Source organism: Leptodactylus fuscus, chromosome 1 (assembly GCF_031893055.1).
Source record: "Leptodactylus fuscus isolate aLepFus1 chromosome 1, aLepFus1.hap2, whole genome shotgun sequence".
NCBI classification, from domain to species: Eukaryota; Metazoa; Chordata; class Amphibia; order Anura; family Leptodactylidae; genus Leptodactylus; species Leptodactylus fuscus.
Genome location: NC_134265.1, coordinates 244,345,960 through 244,370,839, shown reverse-complemented (window position 1 = coordinate 244,370,839; position 24,880 = coordinate 244,345,960). Strand labels below are relative to the sequence as shown.

Genomic DNA, 24,880 nt, shown 5'->3' with positions numbered 1-24,880 from the left:
ACAATTAAAGGGAGTCTATCAGTACAGAAATGCCTCTCAAACTAATAACAGTGTAGTGAATAGGGGCTTTTAGTAGGTGGTGACAAACTGAAGAAACAATGCAGCGATAATCATCTTTTTAAGGATATGCAGATGAACCTGAAAGTACCCTAGAGGTGGACCTGATTTACCAGATTTGCCTACACACAGTTGCAAGCATACTAGCTCTCCTCTGGAACATTACCCCTTCAGCCATGATTGATACTTCAATCTATCAAAAGTTCATATACATCACTATTATTGGCTTGGGAGGAATTTTGGAACTGATAGGACCTTTTAAAGTCCATCTTAAGTTACTATTACTATAATCTACGAGAGCATAGATGTTACACTCTCATAGACTTGCATAGAATGCAGGGACTTCCATTTGGTCTGTGAATTGTCAGGGCAGCTTGCCGATTACATGACTGGCCAGGGGTGCATTGGGTGAGTGATCTTAGCCTTAATTATGGTATAGAATACCCTGTACTAAAGGACTGGGGATAAAGAATAAAAAATGAAGTGGTCTTATACATTAATATTTCAACCAAAATGATCGCCCATTGGGTAAAATTTTAACAATTGTTTTACTAAATCAATGAAAAAAACGTTGGCCATGATTAAAATTTTGGTCAGGTAGTCACTAGACCATTACTGACTAAAATGTATATGGCTGCATCAGCATAATATTTGCTTACCAAACTATAGTTTGTTTCTTAATTGTTTAACCATCAACTTGGTAGCACTAGAAGAATTAGAAAGCTATAGGAAGCCCCTTGTCTGCAATAATTCAGCTGCTATTTCTGAAGCTTTGGTCAATAGGTCCAGAGCCTTGTGCTTATTACAAAATGTAATTTCTATAGCTGTGCAACTTTAAGGGGTTTTCTCATGAACATAACCACAGTTAAAGGGATTCTATCATTCAAATCAAATTTTTTGTTGATGACACATAGGAATAGCCTTAAGAAAGGCTATTTTTCTCCTACCTTTAGATGTCTTTTCCGTGCCGCCGTTCGGTAGAAATCCTGGTTTTCGTCGGAATGCAAATGAGTTTTCTCGTAGCACTGACGGCGTCCCCAATGCTGCGAGAGAATTCTCCAGCGCTGCCTCCATCTTCTTCAGGAACGGCATCTTCTTCCGGCACTGGGGGTCAAATTTGTAGGCCTCAGGCAGAGTCGACTACGCATGCCCGCGGTCGGTTCTGCCCGAGGCCTACAAATTTGACACCCAACGCCGGAAGAAGACGTGTGTAGAGGCCGTTCCTGAATAAGATGGAGGCAGCGCTGGAGAGTTTTCTCGCAGCAGTTGAGCACTGGGAACCACCCTCAGTGTTGCGAGAGAACTCATTTGCATACCGATGAAAACCAGCATTTCTACGGAACGGCGGCGTGGAGAAGAAATCTAAAGGTAGGAGAAGAATAGCCGATCTAAAGGCTATTCCTACGTGTCATGGTAGAATCCCTTTAAATTTGTAGACTATCTGAAGCTATAAATTGTTGAAGATTTTGTAGATTTTCTCTAATCATCTTAGTGCCGACAGTCTTTTGTCTTGAAAGGTTGCCACTTGTCGTAAACCCAGCCATGATTTCCTTAATGTGGACGGGTTATCAGACAGGGACTGTACATATAAGAGAAGGTAATCTGGACTGAAAAAAAGAAATCCTAACTGGAGTTCTAACAAGTGCCAGACCATAGAAAGTTCCTGCATTCATGGTTCTATCCATTGGCAACTGATCAAGGCAACAGATATATAGTTATATTTGTGGGAATACCCCTTTCAGGTTGTTTATGATAGTAGTAGTAATCTTAGATATAAGCATATACTATTTTGGAATTGAGTTTATTAGTTACTGTCCATTAACTTTTTTATTTATGGGCTATCCTTGGGAATGACCATAACTATCTGATCAGTGGGGGCAGGCATCTCTGCAAGGATCACCTGTTCATCCTGCATACTATATAGCAGGCTGTATATAGGCTATATATGCCATTGGCGGTGAAAAATGTAGTGTCTAAATTAATATATGGTGGCTTTATTTCCCATTGCTTATCGAGCACCAACACATTGTAAAGTGCTGTACAGAGATTGTTATTACCCATAGCAGTCTTTGTGGTTCTAACAATCCAATTTCTCTTTCAAAGGAAGCCAGTCAACTGAACAATGTGTTTTTGGAGTGTGGGAGAAACTTGAGTACCCATAGAATATCCTCAAACACATGGAGCTCAAACTGTGTGCAGATGTTGTTCTTGGTTATAGTTAGATGCGAGAGTCCATTGATTCAAGACCACTGAGCAGCTTAAATCACAGTCTCTTTTATTGTTTTTCATGGTGATCTGTTTGGCCGTTCCTATTCAGGGAAATGTTTTTTATTAGCTGTTGAGCAATTAAACAGGATATTCACCAGTATCCTTCAATATTAGATCAGAGGGGGTCAGTTGTTTGAAAGTGCCAGGCACATTGGTGAATGCTGCAGTCTCTGACATTGTTTATTAGTCACATGGCTGTTCTGAAGACCAGGCACAGGCTCTGCACAATCTACAGTGCCGTGTCTGGTATACAGTGAAGCGGCGGAAGTGCAATGGCCCATTTAATCAGATGATCGCGGGGGTGCCGTCCACCATCAGTTTGATGTTCATGATCTATCCTAATGATATGTCATTAATATTATGTCTTGGAAAATTGCTTAAAGAGGACCTTTCACCACTTTTGGGCACATGCAGTGTTATATACTGCTGGAAAGCTGACAGTGCGCTGAATTCAGCGCACTGTCGGCTTTCCCGGTCTGTGCCCGGTGTACAGAGCTTACGGTGCCGGTACCGTAGTGCTCTATGGTCAGAAGGGCGTTTCTGACCATTAGCCAGAGACGTCCTTCTGCCTCGCGGCGCCTATCGCGCTGTGCTGTGGAGCGGAGAGGAACGCCCCCTCCCTCTGCTCACACAGCTCGTCCATAGACGAGTATTATCAGGAGCGGGAGGGGGGAGTTCCTCTCCGCTCCACAGCACAGCGCGATAGGCGCCGCGAGGCAGAAGGACGTCTCTGGCTAATGGTCAGAAACGCCCTTCTGACCATAGAGCACTACGGTACCGGCACCGTAAGCTCTGTACACCGGGCACAGATCGGGAAAGCCGACAGTGCGCTGAATTCAGCGCACTGTCGGCTTTCCAGCAGTATATAACACTGCATGTGCCCAAAAGTGGTGAAAGGTCCTCTTTAAATTGATTATTTTCTTTGACAATTTGCACTGGGATTTAGTAGGTTAAACTATATTTGTAGCTTTGGGGATGAAAAAGAAACCATATTGGGTGAGAATAGCATGTAAGCAATCCATTATTTTTCTGTGTGTTTGTAATTAACTCTATGCTGGTGTTTTAACATGTACTAATCTGGTTCACCTTTTGTGTATCCTCTTGCACCCTTTGAGACCTCTCTCCTACCATCAGTTAGTCTCTATGTGAAATAATGTGACCCAATGACTATTGTGTATACAGGAGGAAGAGGAAGGTTCAGAAGATGATGGCAATGCAAACACTGACTTTGCAGTAACCATGAAGCCAGGTTTTACTGTAAGAAGCTTCTTGGACCAACTTGAAGATGAAGCTGATGGCTTTGTTTCCCCAGTAGATGACAAGACCCCATCAAAGGGTACTCAAGATCTTGGACTGGGCAACCTACATTCTGCATCTGTGTATGTTGAATTTAGAAAATTATTACATGAAAAGTAGAGACAGATCTTTGAAATTGACATTCAAGAGATTTGAAGTAGAACAGCCTCAAAATGTAAATGAGTATCATATACACATTAAATGCAAATGTGGACAGAGCCTATTCATGTCTGCTGGAAATCTGACAGACTCTATGATATGTTAAACCATTATAGCTCCCATTCCCAAATTTATTCAGACAGCAGAAAATGAAGAGGAATTGAGACACCTCAGATTCTTCTTCATTTACCGACTTTCGATAGATGAATGGGACTGATCAACTGACTTGCTCTGAGGGTTCTGCAGAATCCACAGCAAGATGGAGCAGGATGCTTAGTTTTTTCAGCATTCTGCTCTGATCTCCACTTCACATCCGCCTTAAAATCAATGCCAGATTCCGCTGTATAAACATACCATTAGAGAAAGCCGAGATGATGGCCTAAAGAGGTCAAGTATCACTGTCATCTACTTTTAATTTAGGACTTGTTGACGACCTATTCTTAACCCAGTTTCATGTATATTTCTTCCAGGTCAGAACTTTTAGAACAGCTTCAGGAAGCAAGAGAGGAAAAAAAGCGAATCAGAAAGAAACTCAGAGATTTTGAAGATAATTTTTTTAGACAAAATGGAAGGTCAGTAAATGTGGTGTGAACAGAATCTTCAGTGTGTCTTTAATTTGTCAACGTTTTCTAGGAATTTTCCCTTTTAAAGGGAGTGTCCTTTATGCTATTGCTCACAAGGCTCTAATAATGTGTTAGATTTGCTCATTCTTCTTGTATACATGGTTTACATTAAGGGCATTATTCTCACACAGGGGGATGTTAGTTTTCTGGTATAGTCCTACTATGTGATGAGCCTAATATTGTATGGACTGATCGTCTGGACCATTACTGCTTTATACCATAATTATGATGTCAAATCTGATCACTTAACGTCGTAGCTAATGGGATCATTGCAGAGATTATAAGACTTTCCTAATAACTAATACATTTTTCTTTGCTACTATAGAAATGTTCAGAAAGAAGACCGCAGTCCTATGGCAGAAGACTACAGCGAGTATAAGCACATAAAGGCTAAACTTCGGTTGTTGGAGGTCTTAATCAGTAAAAGAGGCACGTCACAGACAGTGTGATGGCAGAAAAGGCCTTTATTCTGAAAGACCTCACTAAACTGAGAAGGAGCAGGTCGCCAAGAGGAGCTCACCATCTCAATCAATGGCAGTGGCCAGATTCTGATTGCACGAGGTGGCTTTGGAAATCAACTTTTTATATTGCTTGATTGGATCTAAAGTAGTTTCTTCCTCTAGTTTTGGTACACTCCAAGTGATCGGTACGAATACAGGTTAAAACAGTAACTGGAGTCACCAGAGATGACCCAAAATGAATGACGCAAGCTTTGGGTCCACTTTTTACCCTCAGAACTGGTCAGCGGTCTTCTAGTGGTGATCACAGTGGGAACATATTCATAATCTTGGGTCCTTGCCTCGATTACTTTATATTATGAACCTTGTTGTGGGTATGTGTTCCTAGTAGTGATACAGAAACACATGCCTAGGACAAGTTATTACCTCATTTCAACACTACTTGGCGATTCATCATTGACTCTTGTGGTTTGTGGCATCTGGATAACAACCTTGCATTAAACCGTCTTGGAGCAAGATCTATACCAGAGCATATCAAGAAGCTTGAGATCTCTGGAACAAATTCAAGCCTCAGCTTAAGAAGCTCATACAAATTGTGTCGGCGGACAGTTTTTACTGAACATTCATTATCTTAGCATTCTATTTTGCTAATGGATGACACAATTGAGTTAATTTGTCTTGGAGACTACATGTGTACAAGATCAGCTCCTTAACCCTTTTCTGCAGCATGCACTTTCTTCTTTATAATATGACTGTAATTTATAATGCTACCAATATCTCTATTAAGACTACATGTTTCTACCAAATTCCTGTGATTCTTTAGTATATATTCACATACCGTATGGCGCTTTTTCCTGTCCAGCTACATTTCGCTTTGTTTACCCAAACCACCAGGGCTTAGTCTCTTTACAAGTGTTGGAGTGTAATATTAGGACTCAATCTACCAGCATGAAAACAAATTGTTAAAGTGCGTTCAATCCAGCAACATGTCAATGGTCTTGAAAGACTGTTCTGCCATCCTGTTAACACTGTGGACTGTATTTACCCACAATTCCACACCATACAAGGCTTTGGCAGCTTGACTAGCTAAGATCTGTGTACAGCCTAACTGTGGCATAGCCGTAATCACATCTGTATAATGGCTAAAAGTATCCTTTGTGAAGATGTTTTTCTTATACTAAAATTTTTGAAATTCTATTCATTCAGATACATTGTGCCAAAGGGCAATAAGTTATGATTTCTATATGTTATCCGCTATGTGAATGAACCGACACAGGGGGCAGTACATAATGATACTACACTACTTCTGCACCATTGTTGATGTCGCTATGGTTGTCCCCGATATGCTCTGCTTGCTTCCTGCAGTGTTGATGCCACAAGTAGTTAATAACTAGCCTCAGTGGCTACGTGTTCATGGCGGCATCACACCTAAGTGATTGGCTACAGCGTTCATGTGAATGATGGAGGTTTGGCACTGCACGCAGTAAGCAGAGATTAACTGGGCGACCTGGAACTGTGGGGGGTTGAAGAGGTGAGTGCACAGTTTTTTGTTTGTTTTTATTATAATCTCCTGGAAAACATCTATAACCTACTAATATACAAAATGCCATTACATGTTTCAGAGGTACAATAATAAATGCATCTAGTTAAAAATCAGAGAGAGATATATATATTAAATATAAATTTTTAATGTGTCCATGTGCGTAGATTTATTTATTTTTTTTGGCGAATTTCAAATTTGGTATGATCATTTTTATTTTTTAATGAATCTGACACTACAAATTGCACGTTAAAAATACAAAATAGATTTGTAAACCTTTTTTGTTTCCATTTCGTTTTTCTCACCTACGATTGTTATGGTGGCATACTTGTCAAGGTTTCAGGAATAATATTCTCAAAACCATTGTTTGTAATCCCAGTGGTAACAATTGATTTTAATGATCGTTGACTATACAGGATAGTTTTAATAGAAGTAGCTGTCCACCAAGCTGCTAAGTAATCTATATGTTGTTATCAGTAATGGAGACACCATATAGATGTGGCAGGTTTACAATGTCCAATACAAGAATTGGCTTCAGAATTATTAATTCAGTGATGTAGAAATGGTATTTAGTTCTTTAGGTAGAGTTTGGCTATTGCATGCCATGTTCATCACATTGAGATTTTATAGCCCGAGGTAGCAGAAACAATCAAAAAATCAGCTTATCTAGCAAAAAAATATTATTTTTTTGTGGTATTTTATCTATTGTAATGAGAACCTTTATGCAGTATCGTGAGCGTCGCTCCGAACTGTCTAGCCGATTGATCGCCATAGTAGTTACTCCTTTGAGGAGCTGGTGAATTAGTTGGTAGCGCTTTCTACTCTATGCGTGGTAATAACAAGGAAGACAATATGTAAGACTCATGCAGGCTGCTTCTGTGATCCTTTATAAAATGGTCCTTCATGTTTATAGATGGAAAATGTGTCCGTTTTGTATTTGCATTAAACTGCTTGCGCAACCTCTGAAATACCAAATATATTTGATTGATTTTCAACCAACATATGTAAATACAATTCGATCAGATAGGACGGACAGCTTTGATTTATTGGGTAAAGCAAAATATTTTGGAGTTTGAAGAAAGCAAACCTCAGGTAGAGGTCTTCTCACTGTGTGTTAGAATTTAGGATGTGTACATGTGTGGACTATACACGGCACATTGCATAGTGCCAGACAATCTTCTAAAGCACTGAACGTGAAGTGTTTTACCCAGAACTTATGGTTCTGCTTATGCATCATTTAATAGTGTTTCTAAATAAATTTGCACTTAATTTTGCTGTATGAGACATATTCTGAAGAACGATGGAAAAGTTACCAAAAGATGCTCTTTGCATGTTTTAATCTTAAAACTGAAATAAGAGTCTGAAATGCTCGTATATCTATCTGACTTGATAATCTTTGTAAAATATTATTATACACATCCCTGGGTTTAAGGTAGAATTTGCAGCACTTGACTGTAAAGAGGTAATAAAAGAGTAGGCAAAGTGTTAAATCTGTTTTTTCTCTTTCTAATATTCATGGCTTATCCTTAGTATAGATTATGAATATTAGATTTTCGGGGCTCTGACGGTCAAGACCCGACAGATCTGCTTGGATTTACACTGCTCACTCACCATACAAAGTGTACTGGGGGTTTAGGTACTGTAACAATGTCCTATTGAAGCGTGTGGGACAGCACTTCAGCACATTGGCTAATCATTGCAGTGTGACTTCCGGTATGTTAAACGATACAGGGACCTGTGCTGTTCTTGAACAGCTGATCTGCAGGGGTCCCAGCTGTTCCACCTCTGTAGATTTAATTTTGATGGTCTATCCTAAGTATAGGCCATCATTACTAAAAAGTGAATAACCCTTTTCATAAAGGTGAGCATTGTTCTGATGAGACCCATGAGAATACGATTTCAAGCTGTTGTAAATTCACATCATGTTTGGGCACCATCTTTGGCATATTTGCTAGAAAATGTTTCCTTTCAGTCCACAAATCTTAAAAGGAGTTGAACAGAATTTTTTTTTTAATGGCCTATTCTTACGATGGGCCATACATATCTGAGCGGGTGGGGTCGGGGGCGGTTGCTAGAGTCCACACATGCACAATGGGATTGCCTCCAATGTTTGTACTTTACACAACATGGCTTCTGGGGTCAACACTTAATGCCCTGCATAAACATGTGTCTTCCCTTACCTTTCTTCAAGGTTGAATGTGTCCCGATGTGTCGTGAAATGAGCAGCTTTTTAAAACATAATTTTTCACACTCTATTATAGCTTGTCTATTCTGTATGTCTCCATATACATATATATGCATAAAGGACACTTTTGACGCACACTAGATGAATGGAGCCCTATTGTTATGTTCAGTGCATATGAAAGAAGCATTTCGGATGTATACACTGAAAAAATAAATTAGATGGGAATGGAGCCTAACAGACCAGTAGACTATTATTAGCCAACGTAAGCCTAAAGTCTTTTTGGCATACTATTGACCTTTGTATTGAGAAGTTTAATGGACTGTGCTATAAAGTACAGATGTTGCAGATGTTAAGGCAGCTATACTATGAATGGTTCTGACAACACTAATGCTTAAATGTGGTGTGAACGTAACTTAATTCTGTAATGGGCCTATTACTATACATTGACAAAGGAAGCACAGATGTTTAAAAGAGTGAAAGCTAAGTCTCTTGCTTCCCCTAAGCCTGTGTGAGTATACACTACAGTTAGAATTACAGGAAAACCTCCCACATACTTACTTGGTCAGTCCACCATCCACTATCAGGCTCATGTTCTGGAAGTGCTAGAGATGCAATGCTTGGCTACAATTCCTCCCCTAGTCTATTAACGCGTGTCAAGATTATGTCCCACGTGTCTGAAATAATCATTTAATCTAGCCACACATCGTGCCCAAAGTATTCATTACTCTGATGACTCCCAAGATGAGATGCACATAGTATATTCCGAAGAAATAACACCTTGAATTATACATAATAAATATATATATATATATATATATATATATATATATATATATATATATATTTTTTTTATTATTTTTTTTTATTTTTAATTTTTTAAAGTACAGAATTAGGACCCTCAGCACAGTGAGTGGGGCTGGGGATTCTGGGAGTCATTTTATTACAGAGAGCAAGAGAAACATCATGGTGGATCTTAAATTCCAGGGAAGAAAGAACTGAAGTAACCAGGAATGTGTGTTATTGTAGCTAAGCCTATAGAGAAAGACTTGTTGTTGTGCTGCGCACTTGCCTTACAGCGTTGTAGCAATAATCGGGGTATGCTGTTGGATAATTAGATTTGTATCGGTTTTCTTTCTTTGGCATTGCTTTTGTATATGAGTGGGTACGCATGATATTGATAACCGGTTATATGTAACAGGAGGACTTGATAGAAGTACAGTAAATGTCCAAGTGGCCAGTAATACACTGGCGTCTCTTCAGTGTGGACTAAACAATGATTTCTATCATTAAGGGTCTGATCACATGGCTGAAACCGTGTGAATTCTCTGCGCGGCTAGCTACGACGGGATGCCAATGTAGTGCATCCCGCTCCTGATTAGACCTGAATGAATGGGCCTAATCGGAATGAGTCTCGAGCCGCAGAATCCGCGGCAAGAAAGGGCAGGTCGCTTCTTTTTCCCGCTAGCTAGCTAGCAGCAAAAAAAAGCAAGCGGCTCCTATTGAAGTGAATGGGAGCCTTTTTTGCAGGCGGATTTTGAGGTGGATTCCGTGTCAAAATCCGCCTGCAAAAAACCTCATGTGAACAATACCCTTAGTAATATGAAAGAACATTACTTCATAGTCAAAAGGAAATTGTCCAGTCGATAGCACTGAGGCGCTTGTGCTCGTCTTGTGTGTAAACACGTTTGCTGTAAGGAGGATTGAAATATTGGAATTTATCTGCATTTGTGGACCACAAGTAGTCTTAAGCTTTATCCCTATGACCATATTTTGGGTTCATGTGGGACCATCTATGTAGCTTCAAATTCAGGATTGTAACCCATGAGAGTCCCTTTTGTAGACTTAAATACATGTCACTTGAAGACGGAATAGAGCCATCTGAATAATAAGCTTGCTAGGGTTGATGTCCTGATGAGGTTCGTCTGAGATGACCACATGTACACTTAGTATACTAGGAGCAGAAAGATTTTCCCTTGAATACTAATTAGAATGTTTTAATAGCTGTAAATACTGTGAGGATTTATCTCTTAACGTTTTTATCCCAGGAAAAATGTTGTTTTTCTGACAGTGCTCCATAACTGTATGACAGTATGCGATAAGCTTCTAGACTACCTCTTGTGGCAGCTGCAGGTAGCCTACATGTTCACTTGAAATCTGTGACTATATGTGGAATTTGGAGCTCCGCCAGGAAAATACTACTTAAAGATATAAGAAATTGATCAGCACAGAAATTTCAACCTAAAATGACACAGATAAAGAATTTACTTTTAAGCTTTTAGATAATAGATAGTAAACCAGACTTATACCCTCCAATACCCTACCTACATATATCCCAGAAATACCTTTTATTTCAGCGTATCCTGGTTCTTAGCATTTCCTGTCTACTTTTGCTTCTGCTTGTCAGTTGTTGAACTATGAATTCCGGAGAAAAATCCCAGGGATGTGACCACTAGTGGGGCATTGTCACTAGGGAAATGCAGCTGATGACTACAGTCCTTCTTCAAAAAATTTCCATTTGGCAGATAGATTTCTGAATAGGGCATTGGATTACCCAAAGATGTGCCAGCTCTTGGGGCTCTCACTACCCCATCTGCTATATTGTACTGTGCAGATTATATATGCTTTGTAATATACATGTAATGTGCTTGGTCAGTGATCAGACAGGCTTTTCAAATCCAAATAGCAGCAAATTGTGATTTTAATAATAAGCCAGCCATCAACTATTCTATATATTGCACAATTGTACAATGCTCTTAACTATGTATGTTCTGGATCTACAAGTTCCATGCTCATAGTATTTTCAAGCTGTTTTGTATGGAATGGATAGACGTGTCTTTTGTATGTGCATCAGAAAGAAAACAAAGTGTACATTTTTGTATTTTGTATAAAAAATAAAAGCTATTTTTGAATGCAACAAATTTGGAGGATTTGTGACTTTTCCTGATAATTTTGTGTCTAATGATTTCTTTACCTGTACTTCAAAGCTGACTTACACAATTAAAAGGGTTGTCCAGTCCACTTTATTGTTGCCCTATCCTTGGTATCCTTGGACACTTGTGAGATGTAATTACAACCTTCTTCCACTGAAATAAATGGGATGAGGCAGGCATTGTACTTACACTATAAAACAGATGGTGTGCAATGTAAACTGTTCACAGCGTTCGTATTAAAGGAGTATTCCTATGACGCTTGTTCACTAACCTGCAGGCTGTTGTGCTCTCTTCACTTCCTGCTTTTCTCGGCGCATAGGTGGGCGGGATTTCACTTGCACGGGATTGGTTGTAAATGAATTACCACAGTGTGAAACTGATGTAGCAGAGCTGGATTTGAGTCAGTTTGCATTACATACAGAGGTAACGGACTCCCTATCTCAGCCCTTATCAGCCAAATTCAATTAAACCGACTGATAAGAGCTCAGAAATCCCGGAGCTCTCTGAGAAGCTCCGCTACAATTATCAGACACAAACAGCTCAGAGCTGCTCCCAGCCCCTCCCTCCCCCCTGAGAGCAGGCAGCTACATCACTTGACAAATGAGCAGATAATCCCAAGCACCATAGAAACGAAGTGTAAACAATGAAGTGAATAAATTAAGATAGCGGCCAAACAAAGCAGTTTTGATAAAGCAATGTATTTAGGAAAAGTCTTAAATCCACATAAACTAGCAGTATAGATAGGATCCTTGTGATGGGACAACCCCTTTAACGCCATGGATCTTTCAAGCAACTGGTAAGCAGGGATCTTGGGTGTCGGGCCTCCACTGATTTCTTATTGACTTGTCCTTCACATAGTCCATTAATAAGAAAAAGGAGTTGGAGGATTCCTTTAAATGAAGACATTTTCCATGGACTGAAAGAAACATGCACTACTTTGGTCCATTTTGAGGGCCAAATATATCATTTAAATGGATCTTCGAAAATCACAGCACATGGATGTTTTTCATGAAACCAATACATTGAAAATACTTTTCAAATTATATATGGTTTATATTCCTGTGTTTGAGTTTGCTATTGTATGTAGAATTTGTGTGGGTTTAATTATTATGTGACAAATTATTAAAATATCCTGTGGTTGGGACACTATGCTATGAGTAAGAGGCGACCAGCCTTACAAGGAGAACCTGGTGGACATTGCTTACGCGTTTCATGTTTTTTAGTGTATGGGATTAAAAGTTAGTCATGTATGAGTCGTCCTAGCACATGATGTGAATGGAGTGAATTAACCCCTGACAATCTTGAACTCACCTCACACTTGGGCTGCAAATTGAGCATAAATCGCACCCCAACTCTGTCCACGCACCCAAATACTCATTGCCACAAACTGACTTTTAGGTCAGTGGAAGCTTCACTCACATATACACGTGTCTCTCCAACAGTCAAACACAAACACATTTCAAAAATTAACCTTAAATTTAACAATTTAATATCCAAATGTCTCAGTACTCTATATAAAAAAGAACAGACAATAACCGATAACCGTCTTAAAAATAAAAGGAGAAAGAGATGAAAACAATCTCATACTTAAATTTCTTTTTTCCCCTCTCCCACAACAGCACCAGAGAGAGATTTGTCCCCAGGGACAGGAAACCTACTGAATAAAAACAGGTGGAGCCTCTCCCTTCTCAGTAGTTTCATGTACTTAGAAGTGAAACCTGCCTGCTTGGGTGCTGTCACCCAGAGATTTCATGTTCAAAACCCCATGTGATAGGGATAAGAAACCTAAACAATTACACCAGATACTAGGTGGGAAGAAGATTAAAGGTTTTTTTTTTTTTTCTCCCAGCCTGGGAAAGAATCACCCTAAGCCTCTGGATATAGAGACAGTGGGGAGCAGGTTGTGGTTAGAACTCCTCTCAGTTCCTCCCCCCAACTTCCAAGTCACAAGACCTCGGTCCTCTGTCTTTGGCCAGTCAGCCTTAGAATTAAAAGTGGTGGAGTTAGTAAGGAAGGTGTTGGTGCTAGTTCCCCCTTCGGAAATGTGGGAGGGCTATTATTCCCATCTCTTTGTGATAAAGAAACCGGAAGGGTCCTTCAGAACCATTATAAATTTGAGGGGGTTGAATCGTTTTTCAATTCCAAAAAAATTCAAGATGGGGACTATCAAGTCTGCGATCAGTCTTTTGTTCCCAATTGTTGGATTGCAGTAGTGGATCTGATGGATGCTTACTATCATGTGCCCATTTCTTTAACTCGCCAGAAGTTTCTGAGGGTGGCAGTAGTCCTGAATGCGGTAATATGTCATTTCCATTATCCATTTTTTTTACAAAACTGGTAGCAGAAATGGCGGCTCATATCAGAGAGAGGGATATAGTCCTCATTCCCTACCTACACAATTTTCTCAAAGTATTCAGATCTGGGAGGAAGTGTTGGAGGTGTGTTGACCAGGTCATAAAGTTTGTTTCAATTCTGAGATGGTTAGTCAGCCTCCAAAAAATCCAGATTGACCCTTTCCAGACGTCAAGTGTTTAAGGGTATCCTTTTAGATTCTGTGGCTCCGAGATCTTTTCTTCCAGAAAAGGAAGGCTATATCAGTGCTGAAGTCCCTTACTGCCTGTATCCTGGTGGCTCCCTGAGCTCAGAGTCACTCCCAGGATTTGCAGAGTGAGATCCTGTCAGTTGGGGACCAGGGGGATTTGGACAGAAGGATTGTAATCTCCCACAGGACTTGGTCCTCCCTGGCCTGGTGGTCGAAAAGAGAAAATTTGATAAAGGGTCTTCCATGGAGGACTCTGGAACTTCTAATAATTACCACAGATGCCAGTCCCTGGGAATGGGGAGCTCACCTAGGTGCACAAAATTTTTAGGGTGTCTGGTCACACAGTCAGCTTTGGGCATCTTCAAATCTGAAGGAGCTATGGGTAGTACTGCGGGTCTTGAGGCAAACTTTTCCCCTTCAGAAACTTTCTAAGGCCAGAAAATCAGCCATGATGTCCTTATTGTGGCCAGGATATCTTCTGATACTTGTAGTGTCTTTGCCTGATAACCCAGGTACAATAAGAAAATCATAGCTGAGTTCCTGACAAGTCCAAGACCATAGAAAGTTTCTGCATTAGTGGTCGTAACCATTGGCAACCGATCAAGATAAAAGACTGTCACCACTGAGAAAGTTAGAGAAAATCTTTAAAACTTTGCAGAATTTTAATTACTTATATTTGCAAAAATGTTTAACTTTTAATTATCTACAAATTTAAAAATTATGTACATGGGAATAGCCCTTTAAATCTAGTTCTTAATGCTTTCACCAAGCCTCCCTTCAAAACCTTGACGGAAAGCTCTATGAGGTGTCTTCCCCTCAAAACCATCCTATTAGTAGTGTTCACCTCGGCCAGAGGGATTAGCGAACTTCAGGCCTTAACCCATCCTGCATTTGTGCCTAAGGTAGCATCCAAATTTCACCATACCTAGGATATTGTACTCCCTTCATTTTGTGCCAACCCTAAGAATCCTAGGCAGAATCCTAGGCAACAACAACGAGACTGAGGGTCCGTACCAGGAGATCCGTGCTCGCTGGTCGTAAAAGTAAAGCGCAAGCCAATAACTTGAGCGAAAACTCTTTATTCGGGTTAGCAAAACAAATTAGCACTGTGCAGCGAGCACGGATCTCCTGTTACGGACCCTCAGTTCCTGTTGTTGCTGTCCACTGCTTCTCCGTTGTATCCGGGCCATCTGGTCATTGCATTATTCACTTTGAATTTACTCAATCTGTATGGTTAAATACTACATTTAGTGCGCTCGGTGTCTCTCTCTTTTTTATTTTCCTAAGAATCCAGGGGGGCAGAGTTTCACTATTTGGACGTTAGACATAGCTTGATCTAGTATCTGTCAGCCACTGTGGGGTGAAGGAAAACTAGTTCCCTGTTAGTGCTTTTTGCAAGTCCCAAGAGGGGTAATGCCTCTTCATAAAGTACCCTGGCCAGATGGATTAAATTGGATAGTGGTTTGGCTTACAGTTCCTCAGGGTTGTTTCCGCCAGGGGATCTTAGAGCCCACTCCACGTAGGCTATGGCCACGTCCTGGGCAGAGAAGGCTAATGCTTTGATCAGATTTGTAGAACAGCTACCTGGTCTTCGCCTTCTACTTTTTTCCACCACTATAGGTTGGATTTGGGAGTGGTTTCTAACCTATCCTTTGGTAGAAAAAAAAAAAGTCTACAAATGGTGGTATCTCCCTAAGATATTTCCTATTTAATTCTCTATGTGGTGCTGTCGTGGAAGAGGGGGGGAAAGGGTAATTACATTTTCCTGATACCACAAGAACAGCAGCCTCCATGCCCTCCATTTTGATGGTGGTGATTTTCTTGTTTTGTGTGGTGCATTGGGTGCAGCAGAAAAAAAATTAATTATATATTCCTCACCTTGGGAATTTCCTGCCTCTGGATGATGGAGTTCCTTATTTAATCAGAGTTTCTCTTCCAGCTATGTAATCTGCTGAGAAGTGAGAGGCTACACTTGTTTTTACTCAGTTGATTTCCTATCCCTGTGGATGGATCCTCTCTCTCTCCCTCTGGTTCTGTCGTTGGATCAGGAAAATACAATTACCGTAAGTAATTACACTTTTTTGTTCTATGGAGCTTGGAGGATCTCTTTTGATGAAATTGGACACATTCAGCTTCCTTGCTGCCCCAAAAGACGATACATAGTGGTAAGGTAAAACAGTTTCTTACGGCTTGAGCTTAGCTACACCTCCCTGCCAGGATACCCCCTTCTCTTGGAAAAATGAGCTGTCCCATCTCCATCCAGCAGAGCTGGGTACCTTCCAGGCCTTTGAAGTCAAGATGAAATCCCTTACACAACCCCCCTCCCTATAGCCGAATGACCAAGAAGTTGTAAATTAATAAACCTGGGCTTTAGCTGGACATCTAGCTCTTCACAAGCAGGAAGGATCATTTTCACCCCCACCCCTTGTATACACACTGCTAGTTCTAACTCACTGCCCCCCCCCTCCCTGTTTATGGTTTTCCATCAAATGAAAATAAACCAATAAAAATAAGACGTGCAATAGACAACAAATGCCGGCATGTCTTACATATTAGATGTACTTACAATTCCCTTGTGAAGAAAGTTAGGCAATGCTCATAGGGATTGCAAGTACATCCAACATGTAACACATCGGCTTCTGTTGTCTATAACACATGCACAGGCCGGTATACACATTTGTGAAGTTGCCAGGCAGTCCGCGCATGCGCAATAGAGTAAACCGGCTTGGGAACGCTAGTGTGTATGCCCAGTTTTAAGCTGTACTGTGCTGAAGGAAGTTCCGGCAGGAATAAAGGTAAGTATGATGGGGAGGGGTGTAGTAAAGGGTGGGGATGGTACAGGGATATTGTATGTAATGCTCCATTTCCGGAAGTGGTGAAACGGAACGTCACTGGATCCTCTCCTCAGAAAATGTGCCTGGGACAGTCACGTGACCGCATAGGCAATAATGGTAATTGTTCATTTTTTGTAAATGAAGTAATTTATAAAAGTAGGTGGAGTGGGGGGGGAGGTTAGTTTAATGCATACATTTTTATTTATTCCGGACAACCTCTTTAAGTTAGGTAAGATCTTTGCATTGGATTCCCACTTGTCCTGAAGAGCCCATCTGCTAGAGTGTTGAAACTGGTTGATTATGTAGATAGTCTGTTTTCCCTTAGTCCGAACAGAAGCACAACACATGGGGTATTCGTGCCCTTGTGTGATGATCAGGACAGGTGGAACTTTTAATCAATCAACTTACCCCCTATAAGAGGTCAGAAAAGCCTAACCTCCCCCCTCCCCCTTGTTAATTATAAAGTACAAAACAAACAAAAATAATCGGAAGGGTAGTTTGTGCTGCTGTTCAGACTAAGGAAAACAGATCATCTACATGATCAACCATTCCCCTTATGTCCAACAGCAGCACAACACATGGGAATATAGCAAGAAACCCCTTGACCCAAGTAGCAGCAGCAGAGATCTGCTCCAACGAAACAGAACGCCTTTCTGCTGACAAGGCAGATACCGCTCTGGTAGAATGGGCACACACAAACTCTGGGCCAGGGAGCCCCTGAGAGGAAAAAGAGACAGAGATGGCCTCTTAACTGCAACAACACTACTTTATCACACTCCATCGGTCTCCTGATGAATTATCAACTAGGGAAACGCGTTGAGACCTTATAGAGACCACACTGTTAACCTCAGGGAGAGCGGATTTAGTGGCTGACAATTAGCCCTATTGCACAGTCTTTTCAACATGAGAGTGTGGCAGACAACCCTCTTTTGTCATTGACCGAATAGACAACTGAGTGGAGTAGAGTAGTTATATAGTGGGCCACCATATGAAGTATCTATTGGGGTAGGCTCTACACGTATGAGCCTCTCCCTCTCAGTAATGGAGGGATGATGGTCCATATAACAATGTAATGCTATAGGAGCTAGTCTACTCTAGACTACAATGTGTTAACATTTAACCTGTTAGGATCACAGACAGAGGGTGGCGCTCTCTTTGAGAGTGAACACTTTTAATATTAGTAGGTAGCAGTAATAGAGACCTTTTGCTTTTAGGGCATGCATGTTCTGAATGAGCCTGAGCATTGGACTCTGATGTATTTTGCAGGAATCCACAGCATAGGAATGACTACTTACCTTTTATGGATCTACATTCATTGACATTGTAGTGACTTGTATCCTTTCACTCTATGACACATGGAGTTTGTCGCCCATTTGTTTTAACTGAATTATCAATAAAAGTTATATTTTAGTATTTTTTGCGGGCACCCACTTCTTTGTTTATACTTAGTCTATATAGCAGGATAATACACTGGATATGGGACTGCCAGAGATTAACAATTCCATATGTGTACGTACTGATTTCCGGAATATGCACAGGCTGCTATCTGCCTGGCAGACAACTGATTATTGTAAAAATGAAACATGCCAACATTAAAAATATTATTTTAATTATTTAGAAGAACTATACAAAACAAAGTTTTTGTTTTCATTCAGCTTATCATCTAACCGAATAATTTCTACCAAATTGGAAAAATTAGGATGAAAAGCATTAGTGCAGATATGTATTTTTTCAGATATGCAAAGAATAGAGTCTCTACAAGATGAATATGGTGAAAAATGCTGACTGATGTGAGTTGGGCCCTGATTAATAAGAGACTTGGCAATGGCCCAGCCAATAGGGGTAGCAAGATAGCAATGGCCGTCTTCTCTTTTCACTTTGCATACTGTAATTTTGGTTTTGTACAAAAATGTAATTACACAATATAAACAAAATTATGACTTGGCTCCATTAGAATAGAATCATTGTAATGTGTGGATGTCTCACTTCTTCTGGAATTAAGGAACCTTTATGGAAATTACACGTATAGAGGAGCCCAAGGATTCTTGAACAGAACCGGGCATGCATAAGATCAACTTAAAACACATCATATACCCGAGGCCTTAAACATGGCATGATGGGAATTACAGAGCTATGGAATAACTCCGTCAACTGAGAAATTCCCTTTCTTGATGTCACAAGTATTACTACAATAAGACAGAACATAAAAGAAGATCAAAGTAAGTCAAATGCAAAGAATAAAAACTACAAATAGACCAGTAGATATCGTAACACATATCAAAAGCAATATGTTAAGACACCCACAGGATTTCTTTAGAACAATTTCTTCAATTTGGTTGCTTTACAAAAATAGAAACTGAAGTATTTTTATGTATACAATATTGAGTGTATTTTACATTAATATTAAATAAGCCCATGAGATAAAGTGCAAATAGACAGAGGGGAACATGGAATCTCAGCGTTATGTCTCATACTAAGCTGAAGCCCTCGTAATGGTCTATGGCTTGGGTGAGTTTATTCCTGAGGATTTCTTTGCTGCTGTATTTGGGCAAGTCCAAAAGGTTGTAGCAAGTGTGAGCCACAGGCAGGTGATCCTCCCCACTGGATATAGATTGGATGATTATGTGCAAGCTGGACATGCCGTAGATAGGAATGCGGTCACTGCCGGTGAGAAACACTGAAATGACAGCAGTGCATTAGATATAGAAAAGGCAAAGACAGACGTATAAGAACCATAACAACGACAGTAATATTGGCAATTTTTCATTTTGGTCAGGAATTCTGATTGTTTCCTTTATAGTTAAAGTGACCTGCAAGGGAATTTAAGCTATATTTATGTTTTACCTACATTTTATTGGAGTTTTGCCAAAAATAAGATTTTACAAATGTGCCTCAATGGAGTATAAAAATAAAATAGAAACACAGTGTGTGTATTATAATATAATATATCTAACCAGTTCCCGGCATTACGCTACCTTTTGACCTCCTAAATACCAAGCCAATTCGACATTAGAAAATGGCCACTTGCACAGTATTGTAAGTGGCCATTTTGTCGTGGCCTGTGGGCATGCGCAGTCTGCTCTGCTCAAGGCCTGAGGCCAAGAAGTTACAAGCCACCGCGGGAAGAAGAGGCTGAAGAAGACACTGCTGACCAAAGATGGAGGCGGTGCTGGAGAGAGTTCTCCGACAGTATTGGGGATACCCCCAGTGCTGTTTGAGCGCTGGGGCCTGCCCCCAGTGCTGTGAGAGAGCTAATTTGCATACTGAGAAAAACTGGGATTGTAGGCGAACTGCGGCGCAGAGAAGACGACAAAAGGTAGAAGAATAGCCTTTCTTAAGGCTATTCCGAGGTGGTACCTAGAAAAAATTGTGTCTGAGTGATAGGATCCCTTTAAGGCTATTCCGACATGGTCGTAGTTCAAAACAGGGATCCTAATGATAGAATGCCTTTAAGAAATAAGTAATTTCAGTGCGCAACACATAGTCTCTGATACAAGCTGGACACAAACACTCCAAAAGCTGTTTTACCCGGGATAACCCGCTTACCAAATTTCGGAGTGTGTGCCTATGCAAAATATTGAATGGTGTATCTCTGGAAAAATAGAGTGGATACAAACTGCTCTGCTACACATACAGTACATCTACACATATTTATTATGCCATAGCAAAAGAAAGCCACAATTTTTTGGAGCAAATCTGCGGTTTGTGCAAAAAAAATTGTGTCTTTGCCCCTTCCGTGAAAAGTGCTGTGAAGAGAGGCCACTAGTTCGACCAGATTTATCTTCATTTACAACAAAAATCTGGCAGAAATTATGTGGGAAATGTGCGCCACCTATGAGTCTCAAACTGCACAGACCAGATTTTGCATGTCATTTAAAGAGGAACCGTAAGTCTTGTCATAAATGAAGTGCAACCACTGCTGGCTCTGGGGCTATGAAGACTGGCATGAGTAACGCCAGTCTTAATAAAAATGCACCACTCAATTCTGCTAAACACAGTACTGCTGCAAACACAATTCATCTACACTCACAGAGAGTCTATTGTACATATGCACACAAACAGATCTGCAACACACAACTTTGCTGCACAAACTAAATACATAAACCATGTATATCGGCCACACACAAAGTATATACACCTACACAGCTCTTCAAGAACAAACAGCTTCTGCTGCATAAACTGTACTCAACCTTCTATACATATATACACAACCTGCTTCACACAGTATATCTATACATCACAGTGTAGTTTATTATACTAGTATAGTGAGTACTTTTTACATAGCAGCTCATGCTGACTAAAGTCCCACACTGGTCACATGCTCATAACATCATGAAAGGTTCTTCGTCTTTCATGTGCCATGGCCTGTGTGTTGGGGACTGCAGCATGGAGACAGCAGTGTTTTTTTGGTCCTCTCTATTACAAGAAGATCCTTCAAAACGCAAAATACACAATGGGAACTTACATAAGAACCTCTTCTTCTTATCCAATGGGAATTCATGGAACGTTTCCCAAAACATCCTTACAGTAGGGTGCACAGCAGAGTATTCGCCTTTGTAAACAGCACTCTAGGAAAGATACAAGTAAGGTCATGTTAGTCAGGTATTCTTATTCCAACTTCATGAGAAATTAGCATAAACAGACAAATCTGCTCGGACTCATTGTCTTTATCATCTTCTCTAGAAAATATGCCTATAATATAAATGAATTCAGTATTTGACAGTCCTAGATGTACAGGATTTTGGATAAAACTTTTGCTGTGTTACATCCAATCAATATCATGTTATAACTGCACTTAAGCTGCCCATTTACTGTGTGCACAACTACTAGGCAATTTGTCTTTTGAAGGATTCATTTTACTACCAAACAACTGAAGTACTGTAAATAAACTTCAAACCTGAAGATTTAGGGATAGTTCACACGGGGCACGGAATGGCGTATTTTGCTCCTGACTGTGACGTGGGAAGCCACGTCAGAATAGGACCAAAATGCACCTGTCACGACTGTCACGACTTCCGAGAGTCGCGGCTACCCGCTCCAGAGTAGGCCCAAATGAATGGGCCTAGGTCGGAGGGTGCTGTTGCGAGGCGGACTCCGGGGCTGAATCAGCCGCAGTGTCCGCCTGAAGAAAGGGCAGCTCGCTTCTTTTTTCCATGAGCTGGAACATACCGCTCACGGAAAAAAGGAAGCTAGCGGTCTACATAGATCTCTATTGATCTCTATTACGCAGCCGCAAAATAACACCGCGTATACGATCCAGGCTCCTATTGAAATCAATGGGAGCGTATACGACCCGCAAAGTCTCACATGCCGTATACGTGCCACATCACGCGGCACGTTACTCCGTGTGAACTCCCCCTTAAAGTAAAAATTAGGTTTTGGCCTGAATTCCACTGATTAGTCTCAGCGGTCACATGACCACTGAGGCCAATCAGCGAATGGCATGCAATGTCACAAGTCTCTTCTTGAGGCCAATCAGCAGAACTCCAGAAGAGACCCATTCAGTTGACGGACATTTCTGCTTGGACAACTCCTTTAAGGCCTCGGTGCCTCGATCAAAGGTGACCAAGATGCCATTTTGTCAACAGCGCCAGTATTTTGCCGGGAATCGCCAACATCCAGAGCTAGATCAGGGACCAGTGTCCGATTGCCTATTGAACGCTAGCAGGTTTGTCTGGCATGCATTTGCATGACAGGCTGCTTTATGAGCCTGTCATAGAAATGCCGATATTTTGAAATGCATTAACATTGTAATGCATTGCAATTAGTGATCAGACCCCCTTGGATTCAAGACCCCCTAGGGGCTGTGATAAACGCAAGAAAAAAAAAAAAAAAAAAAAAAAGAATTAAAAGGTCAAATCACCCCCCTTTCCCTAGAATAAATCTAAAAGTTAAAAATTAATGTGAAACAAATACACATTAGGTGTCTGAAAATGCCCAGTCTACAAACTTTAATGGGAAAATAATTTTTTTTATTTGCTATTTCACTTCTGATAAAAATTTGAACAAAAAGTGATTAAAGCAATAGTCATTCCCCAAAATGGTATAACTAAAAACTACATCTGGCCCTGCAAAAAAAGACGTCTTCTGCATGAAGACCACCGCAACACCCTCAGAAAATGTTAGTGGGATAGAGGGATCAGACATTTATATTCCAATATGGCTGATACTTGGTTCCAGTGGGAAATATTCTCTAACCAGAGCTATGGTTCTTCCAGGTTGGAGATAACTATGAAATAACCACGGAATAAGCAATAATGTGACGAACTACATACAAATACTTTACTTGAGTATTTTATGCCCTGGGTATATGACATAACTAAATTATTATTTTGTCACAGTTCTCACCTCTTCCAGTTCCTGCCAGTTATAGTTACAACTACCAACGACCATAGCTCTGAGTTCAGACGGCTGGAAGAGCTCTAACACTTTCCCACCACAAACTTTTAAAAATCCTGTGGAGAATGCTTCATACCATTCCTGGACCGACTGGTTAAAGATGTAGTCTACGTAAGCATCGACAAATTCTTTCCTACAAAGTCAATGTTATATAAACAAAAATATGCATTAAAGGGGTTGTCCGGAATAAAATGAATTTTCGACACTAATCTAAAACACCCTGCTCCCTCCTACTTTCTAAATTACATACTTTAGCAAAAAAAAAAAAGTATATGTGACCACCCCAGGCACATTGTCTGACTATCCCACACCCCATTATACTTAGCTGACTTCCTGTCCAGACTTCCATCTGAGGGGACAGCTCCTCCTCTTCTGACTCTTCCGGAGCACGCGCAGCAGAGCTGGCACTCCATCTTTACTGCGCAGGCATCAGAGGCACCTCTGGACTGTGCACGTGGCCAGCAAAGTCAAAGAAGAGCAGAAGCCGTCCCTACAGAAGGGAAGTCTGGACAAGAAGACAGGTAAGAGTGATGGTGTAAAGGGTTGGGCTGAGATAGTTAGTTGGGAAGGACTAGTGGTGGGTGGAATAGCTAGTGGGACAGGGACGGAGTATGAGGGAGTGAGAGAGGAAGAGGGGGATGAGAGGGAAGTAGTATGATTCAGCCTACAGCTACCATGATGCATTAATTGAGCTAAGACAGCAAGAAGCTACACCAAGTAAACAAACGCAGAGGATGCCAGATGCTCCCAGAGAAACCCAGAAATCATTCAAAACACTGCTAAAGGTATTTGGATGCACTTATTAACCTATTAATAGCGCTAAAAGCCCTTTAAAAAAAAAAAAAAAAAAAAAAAATTTGCCCGAAAAACCTCTTTAAGTACATAAAATAATTTATATTCTGAAAATCCCTTACCCAGAGCCATTGGAGTGAGGCCTCTCTTACAGAGAAGGATCTGTAAAGTATTCCATCTTGCTTTACTTTTACCACAAATTACTTTCATTAGGTATTTTGATCTCCATAATCTTCATGTTCAGAACCTAAGGCTGGCCTTACACGAACGTAAGTTAAATCTGCAAATGGTCCGCAATTGTGGGTTCCCAACTGCAGACCATTTGTGAACACATTGTATTCAATACGGCCTCTTACACCCCCGGATATTTTATCCGTGGTGTGCCGTGCCGTGACCGGGGTCCGCACTGAATACCGCAGGTCTGCAAAGTCATGGACATCACGGCACAGAATGTCTTTGACATCTGCACTTTGCGGATGGACATATACGTCTGTGGAAGACGTCTGTGAAATTAGTGTTGCTGATCAGCAAATTGCGGACTGCAAAAACCACTACTGTCATGTAAGGCCAGCCTTACAGCAAAGGGAATTGTATAGACATAACCATATGAAATGTACAGTGGGTAAATTCTGGATGGGAAAGTGCTAGGACTTCTAGAGGGAAAAAAAATCTCAAGTGAAATTTGGGGTTTTCCTTATGACAATTGATCTGAAACTTTACTAAATTATTCCAATGTGCGAAGTCTATATAAGTGCTGGATCCATAGAGTTTCTGTGGGTGACCATTTTAGAACAAGT

General features: G+C 40.7%; 2 protein-coding genes across 8 annotated transcripts in view; one reads left to right on the top strand and one right to left on the bottom strand.

The window, feature by feature from the left end:
* FAM13A (family with sequence similarity 13 member A) overlaps nt 1-11,504 on the top strand; it is a 187,206-nt gene extending 175,702 nt beyond the window's left edge. For all 7 annotated transcript variants that reach the window (XM_075285036.1, XM_075285028.1, XM_075285012.1 and 4 more), the window contains 3 exons: nt 3,508-3,704; nt 4,251-4,352; nt 4,729-11,504. In XM_075285036.1, the coding sequence (XP_075141137.1) occupies nt 3,508-3,704; nt 4,251-4,352; nt 4,729-4,852 (423 nt within the window). In that variant the 3' untranslated portion in view covers nt 4,853-11,504. The remainder of the gene's footprint in view (nt 1-3,507; nt 3,705-4,250; nt 4,353-4,728) is intronic.
* A 7,752-nt stretch (nt 11,505-19,256) lies between these two features.
* HERC3 (HECT and RLD domain containing E3 ubiquitin protein ligase 3) overlaps nt 19,257-24,880 on the bottom strand; it is a 62,534-nt gene continuing 56,910 nt past the window's right edge. The window contains exons 23-25 of the mRNA XM_075285074.1: nt 23,241-23,424; nt 21,358-21,460; nt 19,257-19,569 (exon numbers count right to left, since the gene is read on the bottom strand). Coding sequence (XP_075141175.1) covers nt 19,361-19,569; nt 21,358-21,460; nt 23,241-23,424 — 496 coding nt within the window. The 3' untranslated portion in view covers nt 19,257-19,360. The remainder of the gene's footprint in view (nt 19,570-21,357; nt 21,461-23,240; nt 23,425-24,880) is intronic.